This window comes from Moschus berezovskii, chromosome 22, assembly GCF_049115385.1.
Source record: "Moschus berezovskii isolate FMDL1 chromosome 22, NW_MosBer_1.0, whole genome shotgun sequence".
NCBI classification, from domain to species: Eukaryota; Metazoa; Chordata; class Mammalia; order Artiodactyla; family Moschidae; genus Moschus; species Moschus berezovskii.
Window position 1 is genome coordinate 19742915 of NC_142481.1, and position 20713 is coordinate 19763627.

The window sequence follows — 20713 nt, forward strand, 5'->3', positions numbered from 1 at the left end:
GTAATAGACTAGCGCGAACAGGAACTGAATGTTTATTTAGTTTTCATGAATTAATTTTTAACTAATACAGGTAATCAATGTGTGGCCAGGAGAGATGAACAAGGATAGGGGGCACCTAGCAGAACGAGCAGCAAGGTTCTAGTAATAGCCAACTTGACTCTTGTTCAGTTTGGTAAACACGTCTGCCTTGAGGACAAGACTCCACAGTCCCAGCCCCTCAGGACAGAGAGCTACTCAACATTCTAGGAAAGGAAAATCTCTCTGTATGTTATAAACTATGGTATTGCTGTTGTGAAGCTTTTTAAATATGCTCCCCAATTCTTTGACAGTCCTCTCTCCACAAAAGTGAAAGTCTCTCAGTCATGTCTGACTCTTTGCGACCCCATGGACTGCAGCCCAGCCGGCTACTCTGTCCATGGAATTCTCCAGGCAAGAACAGTAGAGTGGGTGGCCATTACCTTATCCAGAGGAATCTTCCCATTCCAGAGATCAAACCTGGGACTCCCGGAATGTAGGCAGATTCTTTACCATCTGAGCCACCAGGGAAGCCCCAAGGTGGAGTCTAATAACCGCCCCAAGGGTGTGAGCTCAACTCAGTGAGTTACTTCTTTGGATACAACATAGCAAAAGTGATAGTCTGTGACTAGGTCACAACAGAAACCAGGTCTTTCTCCAAAGAAAACATACAGATGGCCAATAGGCACATGCAAAAATGTTCAACATCACTAATCATTAGAGAAATGCAAATCAAAACTACAAGGAGCTATCACCTCACACCAGTCAGAATGGTCATCATCAAAAAGTCTACGAATAATAAATGCTAGAGAGGGTACGGAGAAAAGGGAGCCCTCCTATATTGTGGGTGGGAATACAATTTGGTGCAGCCACTACAGAGAACAGTATGGAGATTCCTTAAAAACTAAAACTAGAGCTATCCTATAATCCAGCAATCCCACTCCTGGGTATATATGTGGAAAAGATGAAAATTCTAATTCAAAAAGGTGTATGTGGGACTCCCCTGGTGGTCCAGTGGTTAAGAATCCACCTTCCAATGCAAGGGATGTGGATTTGATCCCTGGTCGAGGACCTAAGACCCCACATGCCACAGAGCAACTAAGCCTGCACACAACTACCAAGCCCACACATTCTGGAGCCTGTGTACCACAACGAAAGATCCTGCGTGACCCAACAAAGATTCTGCCTGTTGCAACTAAGACCCGACACAGCCAAATAAATAAACAACAAAAAGATACATGCACCCCAATGATCACAGCAGAACCATCTACAATAGCTGTGACATGAACACAACTAAAGGCTCACTGATAGATGAAGAGATTAAAAAAAGATACGGCAAGTATATAAAATGGAATACTACTCAGCCATAAAAAAGAATGAATTATTGCCATTTGCAGTAACATGGATGGACCTAGAGATAATATCATACTAAGTGAAATAAGTCAGACAGAGAAAGACAAATATCACATGATATCATTTATTGTGGAATCTTGACAAAATGATACAAAATAACTTATTTACAAAACAGAAATAGACTCGCAGACATAGAAAACAAGCTTATGTTTACCAAAGGGGAAAGTGGGGGTGGGATAATGTCCTATAATGGAAAAGAATCTGAAAAAGAATATATGGGTTTATATTCATAAATATACACATTTATAATGTACACATATATACACACACATGCACACAAATACATATCTGAATCACTTTTCCATACACCTGAAACACTGTAAACCAGCTATAACCACAAAAATTTTTTTGAAAAAGCTGGAAACCAGGGTTTCCTCCTGTCCTCTCTTAAATCACTTGCTCTGAGGTAGTAAACCACCATGTCCTGAGGACACTCAAGCCACCCTATGGAGAGACTTGGGTGCAGAGGAACTGAGGGCTCCTGCCAACAGCCATCATGGAAGGAGACCCTCAGCCTCAGTGAGCCTTCAGAAGACTGTAGCCCCAGATGACATCCTAACCGTGACCTCACAAGACACCTAAGCCAGAACCACTGGCTAACCTGCTCCAAAAGTTCTGCCATGAAACTCTGCAAGGACTTCCGTGGTGATCCAGTGGTTGAAAGTCCGCCTGCTAGTGCGGGAACACAGGTTCGATCCCTGGATTGGGAAGACCCACAGGCCGAGGGGCAACTAAGCCCATGCGCCACAACTACTGAGCCTGTGCTCTAGAGCCTGTGCTCTGCAACAAGAGGAGCCACCACCACGAGAAGCCCACACACTGCAACTAGACAGCAGTCCCGCTCGCTGCAACTAAAGAAAGCCCACGTGCAGCAAGGAAGACCCAGTGCAGCCAAAATACGTCAATTAATTATTTTAGAAAAAAGAAACTCTGAGCGGCAATAAATGCTTGTTACTTGAAAATAAGTTTTGGAATAGTTTGTCAAGCAGCAGTGGATCACTAACTCAGCCCTATAGATGGCAAGTGGCATGGACATCCTGTGCAACAAAAATAATAAAAGTACTAAAACAAGTTTACTGAAGACAAGGGAAGGGACTTCTCAGGTGGTCCAGTGGCTAAGACTTCTCACTCTCAATGCAGGCAGCCTGGGTTTGATCCCTGGTGAGGGAACTAGAGCCCGCATGCCACAACTAAAGATTTCACATGCTGCAACTAAGACCTGGGGCAGCCAAATAAATAAACAAATATTAAAAAAAATAAAAACATCCTGGGGAGAGTTTTTAAAAAAGAAGAGAAGGAAAAACATGTCAAAACGAAAAAGAGGCTAGAGACAAGAGCAGGACGTTTATGTGAGATGAAATAAGCATTTGGGAAAATGCTAAAAGTCAGGAGTAATCAATGATCGTATATGATGATACTCTCTTGTCAGCAGAACATGTCACGTTGTCATGCTGGCCCGTGTTCACATGTAACGTGCATACAGGGAAAGAGACACGCAGATGTTAACTGTAGCACTATCTTTTTTACACTTCGTTTCTCTTTCTAAAAATGTTTCACAATGAAAATAAACTGATCTTTGCACTAAAAAGAAAGTTGTTGTGTTTTTTTTAAGGAGAAAACAGAGGAGAAAGGAAGAAGGGAGGTGATGAGAAGCTGCCTGGGGTGGGGGTGGCAGAGCGAAGGGCAGTGGGGATGGGGCAGGAAACCCTGCGGAGCGCCTGAGCAGGCTCAGGGCTGCCCGGACACCAGGCAGGAGACAGAGGGATCCTGGGCCCATCTGGATGGATGGATGGATGGTGGCCCCTTCTCAGATGGAGAACAGACTGGGAACCAGTGGCCTTGTACTTTGACCACGTGGCCTCCACCCCATGGCCTCAGCTCTACTTCCTGCCCCCATCAAAAGCCAACACCCCACAGGCGAAGGCCTCTTTTCACACACAGTTCTCTGTCTGTAATGCCACCCTCCCTACCCTCTTCCCCTACCTCTACTTCTTCCCTTATACACATCCTCCCCATCCCTGAAGCAGAGCCTCCTCTGCCCGCTTCAGATAGCTTCCCTTCCCTGAAGCCCACCATCCATCATGTTGGGTCTCTAAGAAAATTTTCCTTTCCCAGAAGATTGGCTACTCTTCCCAACCCATGACCAGCTCAAGAACACCTAAGGCCCAGCAAAGAACCTGTGTTGTAGGCAGGGAAGGAGAGAGTGAGATGAACTGAGAGAGCAGCATTAACATATATATATATATATATACTACCATGTGAGAAACAAAAGCTGGCAGGAAACTGTACAGCACAGAGATCTCAGCTCGGTGCTCTGTGATGACCTAAAGGAGTGTGATGTGATGGGCGGGGAGGAAGGCTCAAGAGGGAGGGGATATATGTTTACATAGAGCTGACTCACATCACTGTACAGCAGAAACTAACACAACATTGTAAAGCAATTATACTCCAATTAAAAAATTGAAAAAAAAAAAAAAACCCAGAAGACCCTGTGCTGTGACATCTCCACCAGGGCAAAGCATACATACCAGTAGCTTGCCTGTTTCAAGGTCCCAAGCCCTCACTGTTTTGTCATAAGATGCTGCAACAATTCTGGAAAGAAAATGACAGAGTCTTAATGACCCAGACTATTACGCCTGTGGGTTTTTAAGAAAGATCAAATATTTAACAGAAAGTTTCTACGGTTTCGGACCAAGATTGCAAAAAATACTTGAATCTTTCTGAAGATATTTCATGAGGCCCCTGGAGAACTGGGGGTTCTCAGTGAAAATAGAGAGATCCTAACACAGAAGGCACCATGACCCCATTCTCTTCCTTAATCCTTTAATCGGCCACCCAAATATGTCCTTTTCTATCTAGGGCATTGAAGGTATCATTTCTTCTCTTCTGTAATTGACTGCTTTTAGAAGGATAGCTACAACTCACAAGGATCAATCACTTCTTCTACTAATTTCACATTTTTTTTTTAACGGGAAAAGACTGTCATAGCTCATTTCATTCTGAATGTTTTCTTGTACATTTACAATATTGGGCTGGTTAGAGAGTTCATACAGATTTTCCCATAAGATGTTATGGAAAAGCCCTAATGAATTTTTTGGCCAATCCAGTAATATAAGTGTACCTTTGCCTTCTTATATGGCATGTTTCACTGACAACGTGTCCTCTATATGAGATAAATTCCCATGAAGCTTACCCTGGAGTAGGAAATGACAACCCACTCCAACATTCTTGCCTGGAAAAAGAGGAGCCTAGCAGACTACAGTCCATGGGGTCGCAAAGAGTCAGACATGCCTGAGTGAATGAGCATGTACATGAAGCTTAAATTTCCCCACGCCTTTTCACTGCTAAGTCACTTCAGTCATGTCTGACTCTGTGCAACCCCACAGACGGCAGCCCACCAGGCTCCGCCGTCCATGGGCTTTTCCAGGCAAGAGTACTGGAGTGGGTTGCCATTGCCTTCTCCACCTTTTCACTAGTAGATTAATTTTGGAGCTGCTGCTCAGGGTAAAAGCAAATCCATTTTAAAGCAAACCCCCTTTCAAAGGCTCATCTCACATCTGTGTGAAGCGTGAATGCAAATGCACCCCAGGGTGGCCTCCCAAACCGACTCTCCCCAGGTGACAGTTCAGGCTTTCTTCCTGGGCCCCAGTTTCCCCCTGTGACATGAGGGCCTGCACTGAATTGCTAGTGAACCTTGCAGCTGCCCCGGTCCACAGGCGTGACCGCCGGAAAGAAACTCCATGAAGAACATTCAGACTGGCTTCAGTCACAGTACATTTCGTCTTTTTGGCATTTTAAATGTTCAGAGTCATCACATCTACTTGGTTCTCACAGCAAAAGATGGAAACCATAATAAGACCAACATATGGGAGTGTAAGGTCAAGTGTTTGCTGAAAAGACAGGGAAGGGTTCTTGGCATGCTGTGTGTGGGCCTGCCTTTCCCTCTCACCTTCCTGACCAGAGTCAAAAGAGGGCAAGTCACCTTCTGCTGTCAGCTGTAGCGCTGCATTCTAAAACAGGACCTTCAGGCACCGGCTCAAAATCCCGAACAATGGATCCATCCATAGCATCCTTGGATCAGCAGGAGAGAGCGGGAGAGGGTCAGAGGTCATTGAAGTGTCAACCGAAGCAGTGCGCTGAGTTCAGCATCAACCCTGAGCTTGTCTGAAATCCACGATCCCATGACTCTTCCCCCAGCTCAGAAGGGTGAAAAGACTTCCCCACCACTCCCAGAGCAAGAAGGCCACTGTCACCATCCATGGCATCCCCAGGAAACTCCCCCTCCAACCCACAGTGGCCTGTTGAAACGGGCCACTCTGAAGGCAAAGCCGCAAATAGGTAATATTCTCGTTCTCTCCTGGCCAAAGAGGCTTCACGGAATCTAGCAAGATCTTTCAAGAAATTTCTAAAAATTCCCACCATTTGACCCAGCAATTCTATTTGAGGGGAGGGAGGCGCACAGGGACAGTCTTCCCTAAGGAAATCATCGAAATTGTGGTCAAAGACTTGTGCACAAAAAAGGTTCATCAACGAACTTATGGCTGCCAGGAGGGAAGAATGGGGGGGAAGAGATAGTTAAGGAGTTTGGGATCAATATGTACACACTGCTATATTTAAGATGGATAACTAACAAGGTCCTATTGTATAGCACAGGGAACTCTGCTCAGTGTTATGTGGCAGCCTGGATGGAAGGGGAGTTTGGGGGAGAATGGATACATGTATATTATAAGTATGGCTGAGTCCCTTTGGGTAGGGTAATAGCTGGCAATATGATGGGAACAATGAGGTGAAACCAACGTGAAAGGTGCTTGAGTGACAGAAATAAAAATGCTTTCAGTAAATGAGGAGACTTCCCTGGCGGGCCAGTGGTTAAGATTTCACCTTCCAGTTCGTGGGGTGCGGGTTCAATCTCTGGTCAGGGAGCTACGATCCCACAGGCATCATGGCCAAAAAAACAAAATAAAAACAGTGTAACAAACTCAATAAAGACTTTAAAAATGGTCCACATCAAAAAATTCTTTGGAAAAAAAATGTGTCCACAACTTTTCAGGATAAGCTGAGGTGGAAAGTCCCCTTGAAACAAATGCTATTAGCAAGACAATGAATTTCTAGAAAGACCCTGCACTGTTATGTGAAATTATGGCACCTGGTTGGGAGAGCTTTTGGGCTGACCAGACCAGGCCTGGGACAATTCTCCCTGATATGCAGAGATCAATTCACATTAAGACCACAAGCCTGCTGGGAGGCAAAGGGCTCTCTGTCAGGGGTCCCCAGGACCACCCTCACAATTGATGATCCTCCAGGATTCACAGGACTCAGAATATAGGCATGCTCACAGCTAAGATTTACAGCAGTCAAAGGAGACAAAGCAAAACCAGCAAAGGGAAGGGCATATGGGGCGAGGTCCAGAGAAAACCAAGCATTGCTTCCAAGAGTCTCTCCCTAGCAGCATGGAAGCATATACACTGCTATATGTAAAACAGATAGCCAATAGGAATTAGCTGTGGACTCAGGGATCTCAAACAGGGGCTCTATAACAACCTAGAGGGGTGGGAAGGGGTGGGAGGTGGGAGGGAGGTTTAAGAGGGAAGAGACACATGTATACCTCTGGCTGATTCGTGTTGATGAATGGCCAACGCAATATTGTAAAGCAATTATCCTTCAATTGAAGGTAAATTTTGAGTAAGACAGAGTCTCTCCCTGTGGGTAGCATGGGCTGTGCTTAGTTCCTTCAGCAACCGGCCGGAACAACGCATGTCCGCTGCTGTCCTCTAGGGAGGTGCACCTGAGCCTTGGGACCCAGATTTTTCCTGGGGTCTGGTCACACAGGCATCACCCACGTGGTTTGCACAGTCTAGACACAGCAAGCCCCGTGGATCACTTAGGGAAAGATTCATATGACTGTCCGTTCCGTTCTGTCGCTCAGTCGTGTCCGACTCTTTGCGACCCCGTGGACTGTAGCCTACCAGGCTTCTCCGTCCATGGGATTCTCCAGGCAAGAATACTGGAGTGGGTTACCGTTTCCTTCTCCAGGGGATCTTCCCGACCCAGGGATCGAACCCGGGTCTCCTGCGTTGGAGGCAGACGCTTTAACCTCTGAGCCACCAGGGAAGCCCGGACACTATTAACCAGTGAAGTTCCCAGATGCCAGCCAAGGCCAGCCTTGCCAGTGGGTCTTTGCAAGGACAGCAGCCTCAGGCCACCTGTGCAAACTCTTGTCCGCACAGATCCAGTCTCTCAATCCCTGCTCCATGAGACTCTAAACAGCCGAGTCCTTAATCAAAGCCCCCTGGCAGGAAGAGATCCCAAAGAGGAGCTCATGGGGGCAGGACACATCCAGGCTGGAGGCTCAGCTCATGAGCCTCATGACTTGGGAAGAAATGACTGGCTCTGATGGCGGGTGATCCAGCCTCCCTGGATGCTGGGAAAAAAATATGTGCCTGGGGGCTTCGCATGTGGCTCAGCTGGTAAAGAATCCGCCTGCAATGCGGAAGACCTGGGTTCGATCCCTGGGTTGGGAAGATCCCTGGAGGAGGGAAAGGCTACCCACTCCAGTATTCCGGCCTGGAGAATTCCATAGACTGTATATAGTCCATAGGGGTGCCAAAAAAAATGTGTCTGGGGACTGAAAAAAATGATCACTGTGGGTCCTGAGGATGAGGCCTATTGCAGTTTGTGGCCTTAGCCCTGGGCCAGCTAACGGCAGCACTGCACAGGTTCAGTGCTCGATAGTGCCACCATATGGCCAAGATGGAAAATAGCAATTGCGGACTGATGACCCTCTTGGCGGAGAAGGCAATGGCAAGCCACTCCAGTACTCTTGCCTGGAAAATCCCACGGATGGAGGAGCCTGGTGGGCTGCAGTCCATGGGGTCGCTAGGGGTCGGACACGACTGAGCGACTTCACTTTCACTTTTCACTTTCACACATTGGAGAAGGAAATGGCAACCCACTCCAGTGTTCTTGCCTGGAGAATCCCAGGGACAGGGGAGCCTGGTGGACTTCCATCTATGGGGTCACACAGAGTCGGACACGACTGAAGTGACTTAGCAGCAGCAGCAGCAGCAGCAGCAACCCTCTTGGAAAATGAGCACTGCCATGAATTACTTGGCAGAAGAGCTACATGGCAATAGAGCCAGATGTTGCCAGTGAATTCCAAAGACAGTGGAAATGTCTATACTTTGTACTGAATGTTTTTTGAAATAACTGGGCCATTGGCTAGGGGTATTGGGAAACAAATAGAGACAGTTACCCCTTCACTTGGCCTTTGGGACCAGGAACTCTTTCTGTGGATTCAGATAATTTAAGATTGACTGGTTGGACTTTGAATGAATGGAGAGAAAGTGATTCTAATAAAGGAGGTGAGACTATATTTGTAGTCCATGTTTACTGTCATTATATAAACAGTTTCACTGTGTGTTCTCAATTTCATAAATATGTCTATACATGTTCAAACAGGAAAAAGAAACTACACTCCAACCTTTTCACAGCAGTTTACTCACGGTTCATGGAATGATTTTTTTTCTTTATGTTTTTGTGTTTTTTGGTGATAAAGCCATCTTACCTTCATAATATGAGAAAGACTGGCAAAGTGGTTTTTTCTATAATGATGAAAAGAGACGTACCATACTAGAGGACAATTGGGCGTAAGATAAGGATAATTTTCCCTCCCACTTCTTCATACACTGATGGACTTTCTAAATTATTCACAATGATCTTCAGTTAGGAGAAGGGGAGCTTTTTTAAAGCTTAAGCCAGGGGACTTCCCTGGTGGATCAATGGTTAAGACTCCGCACCTCCAATGCATGGGGCCCAGATTTGATCAATGGTCAGGGAACTAGATCCCACATGCTGCAACTAAAACCCGGGGTAGCCAAATAAATAAATAAATTTTTAAAAGGCTAAGCTAGATGTTTGGGTTTGTGGTAGGTTGAGAGGAAAAACAGTGATGAGAGTTGAGGAGAGAAGACAGGCAAGGAGACTTTTTCCAAAGATACCTCGATGGAGAAGGCAATGCACATGGTAATGACTTGTCACCCCCTGAGGGAGGGCTCGCCCAAGAACTGTAACTGGGGCAGGGAGAGCCACTAGGAGGACCCAGGAGCAGAGACAAAGATGGAGAAAAGACAGCCAGGAGGAGCGAAGAGGACCCATTGGAGGGGCAGCCAAGGCAGGGAGGCCAAAGAACTGGGTGATTTTGCAACTAGGCATGGAGGTATGAAGGAGGGCAGGGGGTGGAGAGGGAGCAACTGGAGAAGGTGGCATAGAGTGGTAGGGCTGTGAGCAAGTCAGGTACGGAGGGAGTCTGGACAGGTTGAGGTGACTGCATCCTGGAAGAAGCATGGAGTAGGCAGGAAGCAAGGGCAGTGAGGCTGCTGTGGGGAGTCAGGGATGTCTTGATGGATGGTCCCTAATGCTGGGACAAGGAAAAACAGGCAGACTTCCCCCTAGAGCGAGAGAAACCCTTTGGCCAAAATAGACAGAAACCCCTGTGAGTCTTTCCACTGACTCAAAAGGTGAGAAGAACACGAGAACAATCTGAAGATGGTAAAGCAAAACGCACACTTAGAAAGTCACCAACCTCCCTCCCTACAGGTGATGACAACCAGCAGAAGCCCCCGTGCTTCTAGGCCTTGTCAGGCATCCTAGAGGACTAAGAAAGGGCCTGGGGTTTCCAGAGGAACTGGTGGCTTTCCCAACAAGAAGATGATGGGGCTGGGTGGCTGGGGTGGTGGATAAGGCCACAGAAGAGAAGGGAGTGGATGTCGGTAGGGACTTGGCATGGGCCAGGCAGGCCCTGGAGTAGCCCCAGATCTCAGCTGATCCTGAGTGGCCTGGGGAAATTCAGGGAGGCCTAGGAGGTCATGTAACCACACAGGGTCAAATATCTGGTAGGACCCTACCGTGGGGCTTGAACTATCTGGATAGCTCCCAAACCCTCCTGGCTAGTCTTCCTGGTTTGGTACCCACCAAGGCCCAGAAGATGTTCCTCTAAGGGGATCTGGAAGGTGAGGATCTATCCCCTACCTAGTTGCCCACACTGGAACCCAGGAATCAGCCTTAACTCACTCCATCCTGTCCCCCTCATGCTCCTGAAGCCAGAGGAGATAGCAAAACTCCGAACTGACTGTCCTCCCCAGTGGGCCCAGCCTCACCACACAGCTGTCTGCGGAATGGCCCCCCATGGTCATTGCCATCTTCCAGCCCTGATACCTCCCCACCTTCTCCTGACTGACCAGCAGTACACCCAAGCAGGCCCACCAGGGTCTTCTGGCTAAGCCCTGAGGCTTTGAAAGAGTTCACAGTGGCCCCCTCTCTATAACCTCGTCTGACCATCACACCCCTGGTCCTGTGCCCCTGCTCCCTGCATCTTACAGCGCTGACCTATCCTCTGGCCTGCCTCTCCCAATCACCCTTCATGGACAGGTCCCAGGTTTGGCTGCTTTTCTGTCCTCTTGTGATCGCCCAGGCCTGGACATACCATCTCTGTGGATGGAACTGAATATTCCAAGTGAGAAGGAGACCCAGAAAGATGACACAGCTCAGAGACCCGCAGGCACAGCCTCCAGCAAAAGCTGGTTGAGCTCCCGGTCCAGTGGTCTCCACCCCTGCTCCCACTATTTCCAAGTCAACAGGCTGACAGCAGCCACACTAACTTTATCTCTCTTCAGTGACTTAACACTAGAGTGAGCCCTCACTTTGTTTCTTCTTCTTGCACTTTGTTCAGAAAGGCTTCTCCAAATCTTTGGAATCCTTGAATGTCTGAGAACTCAGTACTGGGGAAATCTCATAAGAGGTGACGTAAGCTTACAGGATGTTTTGGCTCCACATAACACAGGGCCACCTACCCACAGCTTCACGGTACAGTCATAGGAGCCACTGAGGACCTTAGTGTCATCCACACAGAAGTTACAGGAACTCACAATGTGCTCGTGTCCCCTCATAATTTTAAATGGGATCTGAAAAAAGAATAGACTGAATGAGTTCAGAAGGTTGCAGAACACCAGATCAATATTTTTTAAATCAATAGCATTCCTATACACTTGCAATGAACAATACAGAAAAAACTAAGAAAAAAAATGCATTTACAAAAGCATCAAAATAGGAATAAATTTAATCAAAAAAGTGTAAAAATTATACACTGAAAATGACAAAACATTGTTAAGAGAAATTTTAAGAATTAAATAAATGGAAAAGCATCCCATGTTCGTGGATTAGCAGACTTACTATTCTTATGAAAATACTCTCCAAAGTGTTTATATTAATATATTTATTATTTATCATTTATTCAACATCATCCTTCTGGTAGACTTCTCTTCTGAAATTGACAAGCTGATCCTACAACTTATAAAGAAACTCATGGGAAGCAGAAGAGCCAAAACAATCTTGAAAAGGAACAAACATAGGGGACTCACAATTTCCAATTTCAAAACGATGTTCAAAGCATACAAAGTGACAGTAATCAAGACAGTGCAGTACTGGCGTAAAGACAGACATACGGATGGATGTACTAGGGCTGAGAATCCAGAAATAAGCACTCATAGTTTTGGACACTTGATTTCAACAAGGGTGCCAAGACAAATAAAAAGGGGAGAGAAAAATCTTTTCAACAAATTGCGCTGGAACAAGTGAATATCCACATACAAAAGAATGAGGTTGGACACTTATTTCAGGCCATATACTAAAATTAACTCAAAATGGATCAAGACCTCATGTGAGTGCTAAAATTACAAAACTCTTAGAAGAAAGCATGGGTGTAAACCTTTGTGGATCTGCAGTGATCTCTTAGACATGACAGCAAAAGCACAAGCAGCAGCAATGGCAACAATGACAAACTGGACATTATTGAAACTAAAACTTTTGTGCCTCAGATGACACCATCAAGAAAACAGAAAACAATAAACAGAAAGAAAAAATGTTTGAAAGGAAATAAAAAACAACTCACACAATGAAAGAAAATGTTTGCAAGTCATATATCAGATTAAGGATTTGTATATGGAATACATAAAGCATTCTTAAAACTCAACAAGAAGGAGACAAACAACACAAATTAAAAATAGGAAAAATATTTGAATAGGCATTTCTCCAAAATAGGTATGTAAATTATCTACAAACACATGGAAATACGCTCATCATCATAAGCCATTAGGGAAACGTAAATCAAAACCATATTGAGCTAAGAGAATAAATCCTAAGGGTTCTCATCACAAGGAAAATATTTTTAATCTATTTCTTTAATGTTGTATCTATTTGAGATGATGGATGTTCACTAAACTTTTTATGGTAATCATTTCATGATGTATGTAAGTCAAAACATTATGCTGTATACCTTAAACTTTTGCAGTGCTGTATATCAATGACACCTCGATAAAACTGGGTTAGGTACATTCAACTGCAGTATACCTAAATATAAAAAACAGAACAAACCACATGAACAAAGAAACATATTGAGGACTTTCCTGGTGGTCCAGTGATAAAGAATTCACCTGCCAATGCAGGGGACACAAGTTGGGTTTCCAGTCTGGGAAGATTCTACTGGAAGAATCTTCCAGTCTGGAAGATTTTGTTGTGATGAGAGAAGACACCACAACAAAAAGCCTGCACACCACAACTAGAGAGTAGCTCATGCAGAGCAGTGAAGACCCAGCACAGCCAAAAATGAATAAATAAAAATTACAGGGCTGCTATATAGATCAATCTAATAAAAGCAACAATTATATGCATCTGCCACAAACATCTACAAAGTAAATTAAAAAGAAACATATTGAGATACCACTTCATACCTAGAACAATGTCTATAATAAAAAACATCAGATAATAACAAGAACTGATACAAATGTGGAGAAATCAGAACTCTCATATGTGGCTAGTGTGATGTAAAATCGTGCAGCCACTTTGGAAAATAGTTCAGCAATTCCCCAAAAATTTAAACACATGTGTTAACTTACGATGCAGTAACTTTACTCCTGGACTTGTACCTAAGAAAAATGAAACCATATGTTCAAACTTTAACATGGGCCTTCATAGCCGTGTTAGTCATAATACAAAAACTTGGAAACACCACACACCCATGATCAACTAATCTTCAACAAAGAAAGCAAGAATATACGACGGGGAGAAAACATTCTCTTCAGCAAGTAGTGTTGGGAAAGCTGGACAGTTGCATGTAACTCAATGAAATTAGACCACTGCTTCACACTGTACACAAAAACAAACTCAAAATGGCTTCAAGACTTCAATATAAGACATGACATCATAAAACTCCTAGAAGAAAATGGGCAAAACATTCTCTGACATAAATCATATCAATGTTTTTCTTAGATCAATCTCCCAAGTAAAAAGAAAAAGCAAAAATAATGAAATATGACCAAACCAAGCTTATAAACTTTTACACAGCCAAGAAAACCATTAAAAAATGAAAAGATAACCTATGGAATAAGATAAAATATTTTAAAATGATGCAACGGACAAGGACTTAATTTCCAAAGTATACAAACAATTCATACAACTCAAACAAGTAAACAAAAAAATGGGCAGAAGATCTAAATAGATATTTTTCCAAAGAAGACATCTGGGTGGCCAATAGGCACATGAAAAGATGCTCAACATCACTAATTATTCAGTTCAGTTCAGCTCAGTTGCTCAGTCGTGTCTGACTCTTTGCAACCCCATGGACTGCAGCACTCCAGGTCTCCCTGTACATCACCAACTCCCAGAGTCTACTCAAACTCATGTCCATTGAGTTGGTGATACCATCCAACCATTTCATCCTCTGTCGTCCCCGTCTCCTCCTGCCTTCAATCTTTCCCAGTATCAGGGTCTTTTCAAATAAGTCAGTTCTTTGCATCAGGTGGCCAAAGTAATTGGAGTTTCAGCTTCAGCATCAGTCCTTCCAATGAACACCCAGGACTGCTCTCCTTTAGAATGGACTGGTTGGATCTCCTTGCAGTCCAAGGGACTCTCAAGAGTCTTCTCCAACACCGCAGTTCAAAAGCATCAATTCTTCGGCTCAGCTTTCTTCACAGTCCAACTCTCACATCCATTCATGACCACTGGAAAAATCATAGCCTTGACTAGACGGACCTTGGTTGGCAAAGTAATGTCTCTGCTTTTTAATATACTATCTAGGTTGGTCATAACTTTCCTTCCAAGGAGTAAGCGTCTTTTAATTTCATGGCTGCAATCAGCATCTGCAGTGATTTTGGAGCCCCAAAAAATAAAGTCTGACTGTTTCCACTGTTTCCCCGTCTATTTCCCATGAAGTGATTGGACCAGATGCCATGATCTTAGTTTTCTGAATGTTGAGCTTCAAGCCAACCTTTTCACTCTCCTCTTTCACTTTCATCAAGAGGCCCTTGAGTTCCTCTTCACTTTCTGCCATAAGGGTGGTGTCATCTGCATATCTGAGGTTATTGATATTTCTCCTGGCAATCTTGATTCCAGCTTGTGCTTCTTCCAGCCCAGCATTCCTCATGATGTACTCTGCATATAAGTTAAATAAGCAGGGTGACAATACCGAGCCTTGACATACTCCTTTTTCTATTTGTTCCAGTCTGTTGTTCCATGTACAGTTCTAACTGTTGCTTCCTGACCTGCACAGGTTTCTCAAGAGGCAGGTCAGGTGGTCTGGTATTCCCATCTTTCAGAATTTTCCACAGTTTATTGTGATCCACACAGTCAAAGGCTTTGGTATAGTCAATAGAAACCTTCAAAACTGAAAAGCAAATAGGAAAAAGACTGGGAAAAAAACCAGAACAGACCACCCAAGAACTGTAGAACAACTATAGGAGGTATAACATATACATAACAAGAATACCAGAAGAAGAGAGAAAGGAACAGGAAAATATTTGAAAAAATAATGATTTAGAATTTCCTGCAAATTAATTTCAAACACTAAATCATAGATCCAGGAAGCTCAGAGAACACCAAACCGGATAAATACAAAACAATAAAATAAAAACCTACTCCAACAATTTAAAGCTACAAAATATCAAAGATAAAAAACCCCAAAGAAGGACTTCTCTGATGGTCCAGTGTCTAAGACTCCATGTTCCCAATGCAGGGAGCCCAGGTGTGATCCCTGGTTGGGGAACTAGATCCCATATGCCACAGCTAGGGGTTTGCATGCTTCAACTCCTGGAGAAGGGAAAGTCTACCCGCTCCAATATTCTTGCCTGGAGAATTCCAGGGACAGCGGGGCCTGGCAGGCTACAGGCCGTGGGGTCGTAAAGAGTTGGACATGACTGAACGACTAACACTTTCTCTTTTTCATGCTTCAACTAAAGATTCCACATGCCACAATGAAGATTAAAGATCCCATGTGCCACAAATAAGACTCAGCAAAATAAATAAATATAATTTTTTTTTTTTAAAGCCTGAAAGAAGTCAGAGGAAAAAGACACTTTACCTATTGAGGAGCAAAGATAAACCTGACATCCAGGTTTTCCTCAGAAGCCATGCAAGTAACAAGAGACTGAAATATTTTAAGTAGTGAGAGAAAAAACTTACCAACCTAGAAATTTGTATCCTGCAAAATTACCCTTCAAAAATGAAGGAGAAATAAAGACTTCCCAGACAAACAAAAATTGAGGAAACTTGTTACCAGTAGATCTACCTTGCAAGAAAGGTTAAACGTTCTTTTAAGACAAGGAAAATGATATAGGTCAGAAACTCAGAGCTATATTAAGAAAGGAAGAGTGTGTGTGTGTGTGTGTGTGTGTGTGTGTGTGTGTGTGTGTGTATACGTGTTTTTCCCAGCAAAAAGTTCACATATATCCTGACTTCTCCCTTACCTCTTTGGAGCAGTCCTTCAGAGCTTTCTGAGAGATCATCTCCCATGCTATATAGTCCTTAGTAAGCTCCAGGAATAAAACTGAACTGGTAACTCTTACGTTTTGCATTTTTTTTCTAAGTTGACAGTGCTGAGTTGTGGGGACCTGGGAGGAGGGATTTGAGGCTCCACTGCCAGGCAGTGCCCGCACAAATACAGGAACTATGGATGGGGAGGACCAGGTTGGGGTGGGGCAAATTCAGCCCGAGGTTCAGGGATGAGGGAGCAGTTTCGGGGTTGTGGAAAACCCGCTGGTGTGGGGCTGTGAGGAATGAGACGGCCTTTCCCCTCTAGGTAGCTGGGGAAAGTGGGACAGAAACTGGGCCTCCAGGAGACTAGCTAAGAGGCTCCAGGTCAGGGCTGGGCCACCAGGGGGCACAGGCAAACTGAGCCAGGCTGCGGGTGTGTGAAGCAGGGCCGGCAGGCGCGGGGCGGCTCAGGGGGCGGGGCCGGGAGCCCAGGGAGCCAGCAGCCTGGCAGAGTGCGGTCCCCGGGAGAAGCCGATCTGTGCTCTGCTCTACGCTCCGCAGCCAAAGCCCGCACTTTAAAAGCGGTGCCCCCCACCCCCACCCCCAGCTCCCTTCTCTGCAGCTGCCTCCGCCTCTAGACAAAACTCTTCTTGTTTCTCATAACAAAAACAGAACTTTGGTCTGGGAAAACATCTACCCTCTTCTGGACCTTTCTGGGCAGAGTTCTTTTGGGGTTTACGGGGATGGAGAAGGAAACGGCAACCCACTCCAGTATTCTTGCCTGGAGAATCCCATGGACAGAGAAGCCTGGCCGGCTACAGTCCACAGGGTCGCGAAGAGTTGAGTTTTAGGCCAGCTTTTTCACTCTTTTCTTTCACCCTCATTAAGAGGCTATATGTAGCATCCCACAAATACATTCTACAAGTTTGCCTGCCTGCCTCTCTGGCCAGAACTTGGTCACAGTTCTGCAGGGCATTGGGAATCCAGGAGCAAAGACCTCAGCCCAGGAGTGTGTGATGGGCTCCTGCTCTAAGGAATCAGGGTGGGAGATGGGCAAGGCCACCGCACAGGCGGTACCTGATGTCAGGTCACTGCCAGAGCCAGCTGATCAGGGCTCTAGATGGAGCGCAGGGAGAGACTACCCCCACCGCGCCCCCATCCACCAGGAGTGTCAAGAAGGACAGGGGCAGCTGGACTGGCTTGAAGGTCAGCAAATCAGAGGGAAGAGAACTGAGAAATGAGCTCGAGCCAAAATGGCTTGGAAGATTATGGTCAGATCTTCCAGCTTCATCTTAAATGAGCCAAGGAGAGGTTTAGAGTCAATTATTTTTAAAATTTGTGACACATCTGTGTGTGAGTGTGCATTATTTAAAGGCCAGAGTGAAGCATTAGCACTGAGAATGTTCTTTAGCAAACCGTCTCAGGAGAGTTGGAGGAACTCGTCAAACATTCTTGTATCCTGCACCTTCATTTCAAAAGATGATCTGTAACATTTTCACTGAGCTACACAACCACATTAACCTTGCTGTATAAACACCTCCGAAGTGTACTGTTCTCAGTCACTGCTCCCTTCTAGTTTTCCTGAACTGCTTTCTCTTACTCCAGTTCTTAATTAGGACTTTTTTGTTGCTGTTTGCCAGAGTACTCTCTTGAGTAACTATTTCTTCAAAGAGACGCATCCTTTCTGAGTTTTCGCAACTCAAAAAAAAAAAAAATGTCTTTTTGTTGGCTTTATCAAAGACAGCAGATTGGCCAGGCAGAGAATATTAATACCTAGGTCACAAAGTTTCCTCCCAGAGCTTTATATAACTTCTCAACTTCTGTTAACTTAATGGATCATAAAATCCTGCAGCCAAAAAAAATTTAAGCCACCTGAATATGCAGGCACCCAAGACTAGCTAAATCCATCAGGGGGCAACCAGTCAATGGAACACTCTTCAAAAAAAAGAACAAGGGGATACATGTATGTGTATGGCTGAGTCCTTCACTGTTCACCTGAATCTATCACAACATTGTTAATCAGCTATCAGTCGAGTTCAGTCACTCAGTTGTGCCCGACTCTTCGCGATCCCATGGACTGCAGCACCCCAGGCCTCCCAGTCCATCACCAACTCCCAGAGTTTACTCAAATTCATGTCCATTGAGTCAGTGATGCCATCCAACCATCTCATCCTCTGTCGTCCCCTTCTCTTCCTGCCCTTATTCTTTCCCAGCATCAGGGTATTTTCAAATGAGTCAGATCATCGCATCAGGTGGCCAAAGTATTGGAGTTTCAGCTTCAACATCAGTCCTTTCAATGAATATTCAGGACTGATTTCCTTTCGGATGGACTGGTTGGATCTCCTTGCAGTCCAAGGGACTCTCAAGAGTCTTCTCTAACACCATAGTTCAAAAGCATCAATTCTTCAGTGCTCAGCTTTCTTTATAGTCCAACTCTCTAATCAGCTATACCCCAATACAAAATAAAAGGTTTAAAAAAAAAGAACAAGGAAGTTGTTTATTAATACGGAAAGAAAAATTGTTAAACCAATTGCAGAAGAGGTCTAAGGTATCCTTCCATTTATGTTAAAAAAGGGAAGGATCAGAATACACTTGTGGGTATGTGCATAAAATTCCTCTTTAAGGATGCGGAAGGAACTAGAAACATTTGTAGTCTCTGTAGAGGGAAAGGGGGTAGTTGGGGAGGCAGGGATGCTACAAAGACTGAATTGAAAAAAAATTCAAACAAAACACTTTTTATATCTATTGAATTTGATCTTGGGGGTATTCTATGGACAACAGAAGTAAAACACAACTCCTATGACCTCTAATTTTACTTAAAAAATCAGAATAACTAACACAAATAAGGTAAACAAAGCACTGGTACACCCTGTGCTTTCTGTTCAAGCAGCCTTCCCCATGGAGATCCCAATGCATCCCTGCAGGGGCTGCTGACTAAGGCAGTCAGCCATTCCACAGATCCAGTTGTGGACTTGGCTCTGAGGTCCTCTGACAGTTGCAGAAACCTCCATCTCAATTTGATCGCAGGCTTTTCCATCTGTCTGGGGACAGCCTTGCTCCTGTTCGTGCAGTTCAGGCATTGTCCACCTGTAGATTATATGTCCCTCCAATCTTGCATTGAACTTGACCATCTCTTTCCACATGAGTACTCCATTTTTTCTTCACCTCAGAGACATTTCCTTGTTTCCTTCTCTATTTCCCCCACCCCCAACACCTCTTATATATGTAGGGTTGACCAGAAATTTCATTCAGCTTTTTCTGTAACTTCTTATGGAAAAACCCCAACAAACTTTCTGGCCAACCCAATGCATTGACTTTTCTGCATCTCCCCTGCATTCCTCCTTACTTTTCTCTCATACTTATTGTTCCTTTATACTTTTTTTTTTTTTTTCAGAGAATCCCATGTGCTTGTTTTCTAATTTTCTGTTTCAGTTCTCTGATCTGATTTTTAAAATCTCCTTGGAGGATTTTGGCTTTGAAAATCCTCTTTTTCATCCCCAAGAATTCTCCCTGTTCTGTTCACAGATCATTTCCTCTTCCCAGCCAAGAGCCTTCTTTTCTAGCAATGCATTGTCTCTCAACTATCACTTCGAATACATAGTAGTGTTGTTGGGTTTTTATTCCTGTATTTTATTGTTATTTTCTGTTGCTTCTAGTGCTGTTTCATGGGTGACAGGGCTCCTTCAGTCCTCCGAGGGCATGCACGTGGGAGTGTCACCATGGGGACATTTGAGGGGCTCAGAGTCCCACAGGGTCTGGGTTGAGTCGGGGCCTCTTTCCCAGGCTGGTTTCTAAGCTGCCCGCCTCTCCTCCAGCTGCCCCCCTGCAGGCGCTTGGTCCTCTAGGTCCCCATCCTGCTCTTGAGCTCTCACCCACTATTAGGAGCAAGCCACAGCCCCTCCCCTTGGGGGCGGTTCTTACCTTGGAGAGGGGCTCCTGGTCACCCCATACCGCCTTCTGGGCCATCCAGGGCATCCAAAGAGTGTCAGGCGGTGGCGATTCATCGCCTATGGCCAGGGGGTTAAGCGAGGGCAGCAGCCGGCCGCGCCGCGCCTGCAAGAGCGATAGCCTGAAGCGGCCACAGGCCCTGACCACGTCTACCCAGGGCAGCGTGCTTGGCCGGCGATACGCAACATCGCGGATGAGGAGCAAAGAGAGCGGCAAGTTACTTTTCTGGGGCGTCTCCTTCCCATCCTCGCCGGGCTTTTTTGAGGAGCCGGGGGTACCCGGGGACTGGGAGGCCATCTCGGAGCCCGGCCTGGCCACGAACGGCGGCGCCACGCGCCCCCGCCCCCACCTTGGGCCCCACGCGCCCTCCGTGAGCCCGGCGATCTCACTGCCTCCTCTCGCCCCGCAGCATGGGTTACTCCCAGGAAAATGGGCTTCGAGTTTCCGGGCGCAAGAGGAATGATGCCAAATGTGTGAAACCGTTTGCAGGGGCTCCTGGCCAACCCACTTCACGTTCCACAACAGTAATGACCCATAC

General features: G+C 45.3%; 1 protein-coding gene across 1 annotated transcript in view; it reads right to left on the reverse strand.

Annotated features, from left to right (window-relative positions):
* WDR88 (WD repeat domain 88) overlaps positions 1-20472 on the reverse strand; it is a 43710-nt gene extending 23238 nt beyond the window's left edge. The window contains exons 1-4 of the mRNA XM_055413220.2: positions 20149-20472; positions 11277-11387; positions 5411-5499; positions 3957-4020 (exon numbers count right to left, since the gene is read on the reverse strand). Of these exons, the coding sequence (XP_055269195.2) occupies positions 3957-4020; positions 5411-5499; positions 11277-11387; positions 20149-20472 (588 nt within the window). The remainder of the gene's footprint in view (positions 1-3956; positions 4021-5410; positions 5500-11276; positions 11388-20148) is intronic.
* Positions 20473-20713: the final 241 nt, after the last annotated feature.